At 42.5% G+C, this 11939-nt stretch overlaps 1 protein-coding gene across 1 annotated transcript; it reads left to right on the top strand.

Moving 5' to 3' along the window:
- Nucleotides 1-2932: 2932 nt before the first annotated feature.
- On the top strand, nt 2933-7408 carry LOC112259826 (putative ferric-chelate reductase 1). Its single transcript, XM_024434487.2, has 7 exons — nt 2933-3089; nt 4256-4524; nt 4784-4975; nt 5120-5215; nt 5554-5695; nt 5884-6048; nt 6356-7408. Exons 2-7 carry the CDS (start codon nt 4258-4260, stop codon nt 6397-6399), a joined length of 906 nt encoding a protein of 301 aa, XP_024290255.1. The 5' UTR covers nt 2933-3089; nt 4256-4257; the 3' UTR covers nt 6400-7408.
- Nucleotides 7409-11939: the final 4531 nt, after the last annotated feature.

Below are 11939 nucleotides of genomic sequence, written 5' to 3'. Positions count from 1 at the left end.
AAATGACTTGCGTCATGCGCAAAGAAGACGCCCTAACCGACTTGCCGCACTGAAGTTTAATAAAACAGCCCCCACAATCTTTTTATCATCATCATTTCTCTCACTGTAATGGGATACGGTGCCATTTGGGACACAGTCTATAGGCGATCCGTGATAGTTTCTCAATATGATGAGCATGAGGGCTTTCCCCTTATATACAAACATGTAAATAGTTGTTGACATAATATGCTGCTATGCTGACAGTATCTCGTCTTATTGTAAAATGTCACCAGAAACCTCTTCAGTTGAAAGCTTTCCTTCTACAAGGATGGAGAAGTTGTTTTCTGAGACAGAGGCAAAAGCAGAGGCAGCAGTGTTTTAGCCATGTCTCGTCAAAGTTTAGGTCTTCAGTATCAATAGAAAGTTAGGGCCTTGGGAAATGTAACAGTGGGTGTGGTCTGTCAGGTAAGAACAGCAGGTGAGTTTGGTGTCGTCTTCCTATTAAGTAGTAAAGTAGTGCCAGAGTACCTGAACCAGCCAGACAGGATCCAAATACTGGCAGATAAAATCAGGTGTGGCATCTTTAACCGTCAGCAGTCTCATACCTGTGACTTAAAACCAAGGCGTGTGTGTTTCTGTGTGCGTGCACGTTTGTTTCGCCAATACATTTCAAGATCATGAGACTTCAGGTGTGTGTGTGAGTCATATAAATCTGCCAACGTTCCACAGTGTCCAAGTTTATTGCAGCCCTGAATGATTTATTCCTTCACGTCTTCCATCGTCAATCTGTATGTAATTGTGTAAGTGAGAAGAGGAGGAGGGGAGGGGAGAGAAGGGGAAGAAGAGAGGAGAGGGGTATGTGTGTTCCACCACATTGATTGAACAAACCCAACCCTCTCAGGAATGTATCTGAACTAGGCCTTGGGTTCTTGTTGTATGGACTGTTATTACGCAGTACTTCACTCCCTATTTGACTTCTGATCTAACCTTATTTCCTCTCCCCATTCCTATCTGCTTAATTCATAACCATTACCTCACAGCTCTCTCATACCATCACACTTTGTCAGTCATACTATCACACACCGTCAAACCATCACACTTTATGAGTCATACTATCAAACACTCATTCCATTACACTTTATCAGTCATACCATCACACTTTATCAGTCATACCGTCACGCATTATCAGTCATACTATTACACACCAGCATACCATCACACTTTATCAGTCATACCATCACACTTTATGAGTCATACTATCAAACACTCATTCCATTACACTTTATCAGTCATACCATCACACTTTATCAGTCATACCGTCACGCATTATCAGTCATACTATTACACACCATCATACCATCACACTTTATCAGTCATACATCACACTTTATCAGTCATACCATCGCACTTTATCAGTCATACCATCACACTTTATCAGTCATACTATCACACACCGTCAGACCATCACAGTTTATCAATCATACCGTCACGCATTATCAGTCATATTATTACACAGCATCATACCATCACGCTTTATCTATCATGTCTAATAACACACTACTTAATCAGGAAGTAGTCATGTGTGTGTGTTTATGTGCATGGTCTGTGGTGAGTTTGATTACACTATGGTATGTCTATATACGCATCAGTATTTTTGGGAGCCTGTACACGTAACACAACTAATGTCACAACAGCAGATTAAAAGTCAAAACATGTCTGTGTGAACATTAGTTCGTTTGTAAGCATGTACGTATGTAGGCATGTGCTCATTGTCTGTATTGTCATTTAAATGTTTTTACTAATCTGCCCATGGACTGCAGTTGAAAATTAGCCATCTGACTAAAACAAGCACTTTTACAGAAATTACTATTAATGTGCTCTGTCCCTTTAAAAACTAGTTCTCTGTGTGTGTGTGTTACTGACAATCAATCCCATTGCAGTTATCGGCTCCATTGTCTGTAACAGTGACCTGTCGTTGTTAATGGCTATGTCCTGACAACTTCACCTTCTCTCCATTACAACAGCCACTCACTTTCACTCCCATCTGATTCTCAAATGAGTGAATCAACACTCCCATTCCCTTACAACAACAGGGTGGGGCAATATAATCCATGACAGTATAGAATAATTATATAATATCCATTTTACAAATATTTAGCATTTCATAATACACACACTACTTGGTTCATAATATTGCACTTTCTATATCTGGCTTGTTAATGAAAATAGGACATCCATATCTTAAACTTCTGTCATCTACAGAAACATTTTTCAATTTGAACTATAGCTAGTATGTCATTTTTTTAATTCATCAAAACTCGTATCTAACGCTTTGGGCAACTTGACGCAATCAAGATTGAATTCAAAACACTGCCTGCCCTCATCCACTGTGTACGGCTCAACTCAGCTAGATCAAACAGACAGAGAAAGAATCACGTGTTACTTGAGTTGGACAGGTGTGAATGACGCCATGTTATGACCCCGGGAAGAATCACAGAATAAGTCAAAAGAAAATTATTAAATGTCGTTTGACTTTAAATGTGGATTATATTTAGTCCTAAATTATATTTTGCAAATAGTCTTGCCTGCAGTCGCCAGCATATTTAATACAGATATAAGTGAATGGAAGCAATTGGAGCCAGGAAGATGGGTCTTTGGGAAAAGGCAGCAATGACTGGACACAATCTATTGTCGGAGGTCAGGAGTAGGCTTAAAAACATCATTCTTTCCATTGAGTTTCGTCTGGACACAATCTATTGTCGGAGGTCAGGAGTAGGCTTAAAAACATCATTCTTTCCATTGAGTTTCGTCGCCAGTTCACCCCTCCCCCGGGAGCCTAGGTACGTGTCACACGTACCTGCATGCTATTGTGAACCCGCCCCCCCCCCAAAAAAAAACGGAGGAGAGAGGCAGGTTTCTCCATATGTTGTCCCTCCCCTCGCGAGTGCTGTTTTAAATAGCGAGAGAGAGCTCAGCTGTGACATCGACACAAAGACACTTGTTGAGAGCATCTCCTCCAGCTCACCTTGCAGTCACGCTAAGGACAACTTGTTCAAGGAGAACCACGACGCTATTTTCCTTCAAGAAACCTTCAAGTCACGAAATTACAGGTAACGTTTCCATCTCTTTTATCTGATGATGACCATATAAAAAAACTCGATGTATTTGTTTTTAACGTTTTTTTTTTACGTTTCACTGCATGATGGCATTTTCAACAATGACATAATGGTTATTATTTTCAGCTATTGGCTTGATTAATGGTTAGCCAACACTATTTGGAATACGGACGTTGGTTTTTGTCTAATTTAATTAAGGGATCTACTAATTAACAGTGGTGGAAAAAGTACCCAATTGACATATTTGACTAAAAGTAAAGATACCTTAATAGAAAAGTCACAGTAAATGTCTAAAAGTATTTGGTTTTAAATATACTTAAGTATGTATTTACTAAAATATACTTAGATGTCAAAAGTAAAACAAATCATTTCAAATTCCTTATTTTAAGCAAACCAGATGGTAAAATTGTCTTGTTTTTTACATTTATTTGTGGATAGCCAGGGGTACACTCGGACATAATTTACATACGAAGCATTTGTGTGTTTTGTGAGTCGGCCAGATCAGAGGCAGTAGGGAAGACAAAGAATGTTCTCTTGATAAGTGCGTGAATTGGATCATTTTCATGTCCTGCTAAGCATTCAACATTTATTTTTGGGTGTCAGGGAAAATGTATGGAGTAAAAAGAACATTTTATTTAGTAATTTAGGCTAGTGAAGTAAAAGTTGTAAAAAATATAAATAGTAAAGTACAGATTCCCCGCAAAATGACTTAATTAGTACTTTAAACTAGTTGTAGTATTTAAGTACTTTACACCACTGGCAATTAATATTGTAAATAAAACAATTCTGGTCTATTTTAATTCAACAGTGTTACCCATTCACTATGCAATGTTTTGCTGTCTAGTACACCACCATGAATGAATGACCAATTACCACAATAATATTAGGCCTATGTTTATTCACAGGTATTTTAAATCTATTTATTCACGCTGGTACGATAGTTTCATATTCCCATTGATACATCTCAAAGCTTTTGAAATAAGCTTGTATCATCGACAACATGTGCGAGCATGTATATGAAGTATAAGCATGATAGTGCAATGCATCTGACTGTTGATGATTACATTTGTAAATATTTAATTGTATTGATCTTTAACAAATACATTATTATTAGTAGTAGGAGTATATCCTAACCATCTGGATCTCCATTACTCTATCAGGAATGGACAATAGCAGCAGACTGATGTTCGCAGTCGTCATGGTAATGGCGTACATGGTGATGGGAGCCCAGACCCAGAACTCCACAGTGGCCCCGAACGTCACTGTGGCAGCTAATGTTACTACTACAGGACCCAACATAACAACGAACCTTAGCACAACACATTCCCCGGGCGTCAACATCACAATCAATGGTACCATGGCACCCAACACAACAATGTCTCCGACGGCTGTGGTACCTGTTGTCAACACTACCGTCACAGCTCTCACGGTGAGTTGCCTAAACTATATGTCTCACTCGGTCTCCCAGAGTCTAGAAAAAGGAAGCACACATTTCTTCTCAATCTCTCAGTTTTTCCTTTCAACTAATTATCTCTCTCTCTCTCTCTCTCTCTGATAAACTTCACACACTGCCATGGAAACTGAAAGCAGATTTAGCAAAGTGCCTGTTTGGGAGTTTCATTTGCACTCATATGCTACACTATTTCCAAAGAAATGACAGCAACTAATGATGAACTCTTCATACACAGGTAAACATCTCAATGACAGAATGTGGAAAGACTCAGCTCTGTGCTGCTCAGCCGGAAAACTGTGATCCGGCCGTGGCTGGTTCCTGTTTCTTCGTCTCCACCCAGCAGTCCTCGGGACAGACTTTCTCCTTCCAGCTACGAGGAGTGTCCAGTGGCTACATCGCTGTAGGCTTGTCCACAAACTCCACACTGGTATGGAAAACTGCCTTCAGAATTACTATACTTTTTACAAAACAAGGGAGTTGGTGTTGGGTTATTGACATTGGGAAGAAATGGCTAAAATGAATACTTTTTAAATGATTATTTATTTGAATTCATCCTCTCTCTCCTCTACAGGATGGTAACGCCACCATCTATGTGTGCGCCAACAACAACGGCAACGTGAAATTCTTCACCGCTCTCCTCGACAAAGGAAATCTGACCAACAACACAGTGAGTTGGCCCAATCAGAACACAGTGTTTCATTTGTGACTTTCTGGAATAATTTTCAGGGTGTGGTTTGATTCCAGGCAAATTCAGGAAGTTAACTATATTCAATCAGTGAGTTGAGTTAGACAAGATAGAGAACAAAAGTATGAGTATTCCATATATTTTTGGTGGTCATAGATGTTGGATATGACCTCAATTCTGACTCTTATTCCCTGCATATACACTTGGGTGCCATTTTGGACAGTGTCTGGGAGAGTAACAGGGTACCTGACTAATACTACACTGTAGGCCTACTGACATTTGACTAATGGTAATTGTGGTAAAACCTTTGTGTTGGGTAGCTGCCTGTGGAGTCTGTGAAGGGCTCAGTCAACGGTCAGACCATCCAGTGCACCTTCTCTGCTACTGTCCCCAAAGCTACGGCCACCCGGAGCATCGACACCAGCTACTACCTCTCCATCTTCAATGGATCCTTTATTAACGGTGAGGCACTCATCCATACACGCTCCTGGTGAAGTTTCCCAAGTTTCCCTTAGGTACAGATCTAGGATCAGCTCCCCCTACCCCAATCCTCACCTTAACAATTACTGGAGGAAATGCTAAACTGACCTCGGAACAGCATATAGGGGTCCGTCTTCAACTCTTTCTCTCTCGTTGTTCTCCTCCCTCAGGAATACTGGGTCATCCAAATGTTGTCCTGCTCAGTAGTAAAGCAGTGGACCTGTCCAACCCCAAAAATGCTGTGACCAACTCTTTGAACATCATCACCACCACTACTGCTGCTCCCTCCACCACCTCCAGCCATGCCTTTGGCCTGCAGCACACCCTGTCTCAAGGTAATAACCACATAAGAAGCACCACTAACACTTTGTAATAATAACATGATTAGGTATTCAACTATTTATAAAGAATGTTTCATTATTCACTTAAGCATTGAAAGCAATTCATGAATAAATGTATAATTATTTATTACGCATGTATATGACTATTCATAACGTAATTCATGGAAGTTATTATAAAGTGTTACCGTAGTAACTAATATAATCCCATATTACCTAGAGTAGACAACCAATATGAAAGGCTATATCATTTCCCCTCTCTCTCTCTCTCTGTTTCTCTACTACTTCTCTCTCGCCTCCATAGCTCTTCTGATCCTGCTAGGTGTACTAGGTATGATGATGCTGTAATGCAGGTCTGAAGGTGAAGCACCATGCAGTCAGGAATCCTGTCTCCTTCCCTTTCTCACCTTGGCCAGGCTGCATCTCTAAATGGCACCCTATTCCCTAAATACTACTGTACCTTCACTATGTAGGGAATAGGGTGCAATTCTGGACTCAATCTGGTAACAGAACAAAGGACCATCTGAAGTTATATGCAATCATGTTTTTCCACATACTCAATAAAACACCTAGTTGTGGGTAGTAAGACATTAACCAACAGAATGAACCCAGTGATTAAAGGCCAAGTACTAACATATTGTGTTGATAGACAATACCGTTCATTCAAATTCATTCATCATCTCCAGCAACATTCCCAACATCAACACTTAACTTCTATCTTGTTGACTACAAAACATAGAAGCCGCCATTTTAATATATGTTGATGTTGGATTATTGCTGGAGATGAATATGAACTGTCCCTTTAAGAAATAACTGGGTGTAGAAACAGATCCTCCATATTTGTACTGTATACCCCCATGTCATCCCCTACATGTAACTAATTTATTTGTGACAGAGGAAGTCGTTTTATAATTCTGTATTTGCTGATGTCCTGTTATGAAGGAAGACTTACGTTTGTCTGTGTTTCTTAGTGGATGTGTGTGAGTGAGAGTGACTTTGTGTAAATATTTGTCTAGTGATGAGAGTCCACACACATACCCACGCTTGGGACAGACGTCAATTCAACATCTACTGCGTTCCACATCGGTTCAAAGGCATTTAATTGAAATAACATGGAAACGTTGGTTCAACCAGAGAACTGCCCAGTGGGCCGTAGATTAAGTCTTAAAGGCTGCATTTAGACAGGCAGACAAGTTTATACTTTTTCCAATATTTGGTCTTATGAACAATAACATCAGTTATTTTTCAGAGCTGATCAGAAGACCAATTTGTGTGTGTGTGTGTGTACACTATGAAGCCACTGGATGGTGAACTGTTCTACCTGACTACCCTTTTAAATTAAATATTTGCAATACAATCATGTTTTATTATCTTTCATGGGCATATTTTTATTGAATCTATTGACACTAAAAACCGAAAACTTTTAACATACACGCAAAATCTGACATGGCTCAACTAGGCTCAACTAGACCCTGGATCATTGTTACTCTAACTTCCGCGACGCATATAAGGCCCTGCCCCGCCCCCCTTTCGGAAAAGCTGACCACGACTCCATTTTGTTGATCCCTGCCTACAGACAGAAACTAAAACAAGAAGCTCCCACGCTGAGGTCTGTCCAACGCTGGTCCGACCAAGCTGACTCCACACTCCAAGACTGCTTCCATCACGTGGACTGGGAGATGTTTCGTATTGCGTCAGACAACAACATTGACGAATACGCTGATTCGGTGTGCGAGTTCATTAGAACGTGCGTTGAAGATGTCGTTCCCATAGCAACGATTAAAACATTCCCTAACCAGAAACCGTGGATTGATGGCAGCATTCGTGTGGAACTGAAGGCGCGAACCACTGCTTTTAATCAGGGCAAGGTGTCTGGTGACATGACTGAATACAAACAGTGCAGTTATTCCCTCCGCAAGGCTATCAAACAAGCTAAGCGCCAGTACAGAGACAAAGTAGAATCTCAATTCAACGGCTCAGACACAAGAGGCATGTGGCAGGGTCTACAGTCAATCACGGACTACAGGAAGAAACCCAGCCCAGTCACGGACCAGGATGTCTTGCTCCCAGGCAGACTAAATAACTTTTTTGCCCGCTTTGAGGACAATACAGTGCCACTGACACGGCCTGCAACGAAAACATGCGGTCTCTCCTTCACTGCAGCCGAAGTGAGTAAGACATTTAGACGTGTTAACCCTCGCAAGGCTGCAGGCCCAGACGGCATCCCCAGCCGCGCCCTCAGAGCATGCGCAGACCAGCTGGCCGGTGTGTTTACGGACATATTCAATCAATCCCTATACCAGTCTGCTGTTCCCACATGCTTCAAGAGGGCCACCATTGTTCCTGTTCCCAAGAAAGCTAAGGTAACTGAGCTAAATGACTACCGCCCCGTAGCACTCACATCCGTCATCATGAAGTGCTTTGAGAGACTAGTCAAGGACCATATCACCTCCACCCTACCTGACACCCTTGACCCACTCCAATTTGCTTACCGCCCAAATAGGTCCACAGACGATGCAATCTCAACCACACTGCACACTGCCCTAACCCATCTGGACAAGAGGAATACCTATGTGAGAATGCTGTTCATCGACTACAGCTCGGCATTCAACACCATAGTACCCTCCAAGCTCGTCATCAAGCTCGAGACCCTGGGTCTCGACCCCGCCTGTGCAACTGGGTACTGGACTTCCTGACGGGCCGCCCCCAGGTGGTGAGGGTAGGCAACAACATCTCCTCCCCGCTGATCCTCAACACTGGGGCCCCACAAGGGTGCGTTCTGAGCCCTCTCCTGTACTCCCTGTTCACCCACGACTGCGTGGCCATGCACGCCTCCAACTCAATCATCAAGTTTGCGGACGACACAACAGTGGTAGGCTTGATTACCAATAACGACGAGACGGCCTACAGGGAGGAGGTGAGGGCCCTCGGAGTGTGGTGTCAGGAAAATAACCTCACACTCAACGGGAGATGATTGTGGACTTCAGGAAACAGGGCACCCTCCCATCCACATCGATGGAACAGTAGTGGAGAGGGTGTCCTCGGCATACACATCACAGACAAACTGAACCACTCACACAGACAGCATCAGGAGGCTCTTCAACCTCAGGAGGCTGAAAAATTCGGCTTGTCACCAAAAGCACTCACAAACTTCTACAGATGCACAATCGAGAGCATCCTGGCGGGCTGTATCACCGCCTGGTATGGCAACTGCACCGCCCTCAACCGTAAGGCTCTCCAGAGGGTAGTGAGGTCTGCACAACGCATCACCGGGGGCAAACTACCTGCCCTCCAGGACACCTACACCACCCGATGCTACAGGAAGGCCATAAAGATCATCAAGGACATCAACCACCCGAGCCACTGCCTGTTCACCCCGCTGTCATCCAGAAGGCGAGGTCAGTACAGGTGCATCAAAGCTGGGACCGAGAGACTGAAAAACAGCTTCTATCTCAAGGCCATCAGACTGTTAAACAGCCACCACTAACATTGAGTGGCTACTGCCAACAGACTGTCAATGACACTGACTCTACTCCAGCCACTTTAATCATGGGAATTGATGGGAAATGATGTAAATATATCACTAGCCACTTTAAACAATGCTACCTTATATAATGTTACTTACCCTACATTATTCATCTCATATGCATACGTAGATACTGTACTCTATATCATCGACTGCATCCTTATGTAATACATGTATCACTAGCCACTTTAACTATGCCACTTGGTTTACATACTCATCTCATATGTATATACTGTACTCGATATCATCTACTGTATCTTGCCTATGCTGCTCTGTACCATCACTCATTCATATATCCTTATGTACATATTCTTTATCCCCTTACACTGTGTATAAGACAGTAGTTTTTTTGGAATTGTTAGTTAGATTACTTGTTCGTTATTACTGCATTGTCGGAACTAGAAGCACAAGCATTTCGCTACACTCGCATTAACATCTGCTAACCATGTGTATGTGACAAATAAAATTTGATTTGATTTGATAGGGCCGCAGGTAGCCAAGCAGTAAAGAGCGTTGAGCCAGTAACTAAAAAGGTTGCTGGTTTGAATCCCTGAATCGACAAGATGAAGAATCTGATGTGTCCTCGATTAGGCAAGGCACTTAAATCGAGTTGTTCCGTATAACAAAGTCTGCTAAATGGCTATCATTTAATGTAAACCTTTTTTCAAGCCACATGACATCCATACACGCTCCTGGTGAAGGTTCCCTTAGGTACAGATCTAGGATCAGATCCCCCTACCCCAATCCTCACCTTAACAATTACTGGAGGAAATGCTAAACTGACCTCGGAAACAGCAAATAGGGCATATAGCATATATAGCATACAGCATATATAGCATAGAGTCTTCAACTCTTTCTCTCTCATTGTTCTCCTCCCTCAGGAATACTGGGTCATCCAAATTTTGTCCTGCTCAGTAATAAAGCAGTGGACCTGTCCAACCCCAAGTCCACAATGACCACAGTCCACAATGATCACAGTCCACAATGATCACAGTGTACAATGACCACACTGCACATAGACCACAGTGTACAATGACCACAGTCCACAATGACCACAGTCCACAATGTACACTGTGTACAAAGACCACCGTGTTCAATACCCATCATGTACAATGACCACAGTCCACAATGTACACAGTGTACAATGACCACAGTCCACAATGACCACAGTGTACAATTACCACACCGTACAATGACCACAGTCCACAATGATCACAGTGTACAATGACCACAGTGTACAATTACCACACCGTACAATGACCACAGTCCACAATGATCACAGTGTACAATGACCACAGTGTACAATGACCACAGTGTACAATGACCACAGTCCACAATGACCACACTGCACAATGACCACAGTGTACAATTACCACACCGTACAATGACCACAGTCCACAATGATCACAGTGTACAATGACCACAGTGTACAATGACCACACCGTACAATGACCACAGTCCACAATGATCACAGTGTACAATGACCACAGTGTACAATGATCACAGTGTACAATGACCACAGTGTACAATTACCACACCGTACAATGACCACAGTCCACAATGACCACACTGCACAATGACCACAGTCCACAATGACCACAGTACACAATGACCACACTGCACAATGACCACAGTCCACAATGACCACAGTACACAATGACCACACTGCACAATGATAACAGTGTATAATGACCACACTGCACAATGACCACACTGCACAATGACAACAGTGTACAATGACCACACTGCACAATGACCACAGTCCACAATGACCACACTGCACAATGACTACAGTGTATAATGACCACACTGCACAATGACCACAGTGTACAATTACCACACCGTACAATGACCACAGTCCACAATGATCACAGTGTACAATGACCACAGTGTACAATGATCACAGTGTACAATGACCACAGTGTACAATTACCACACCGTACAATGACCACAGTCCACAATGACCACACTGCACAGTGACCACAGTCCACAATGACCACAGTACACAATGACCACACTGCACAATGATAACAGTGTATAATGACCACACTGCACAATGACCACACTGAACAATGACAACAGTGTATAATGACCACACTGCACAATGACCACAGTCCACAATGACCACACTGCACAATGACTACAGTGTATAATGACCACACTGCACAATGACCACAGTGTACAGTGACCAGTGTATAATGACCACACTGCACAATGACCACACTGCACAATGACCATAGTGTACAATGACCACAGTGCACAATGACCACACTGCACAATGACCACACTGCACAATGACCATAGTGTACAATGACCACAGTGCACAATGACCTCAGTCCACAATGACCACACTGCACAATGA

Source organism: Oncorhynchus tshawytscha, linkage group LG10 (assembly GCF_018296145.1).
Source record: "Oncorhynchus tshawytscha isolate Ot180627B linkage group LG10, Otsh_v2.0, whole genome shotgun sequence".
Taxonomy (NCBI): Eukaryota; Metazoa; Chordata; class Actinopteri; order Salmoniformes; family Salmonidae; genus Oncorhynchus; species Oncorhynchus tshawytscha.
This window is presented reverse-complemented; position numbering and strand designations above follow the sequence as displayed.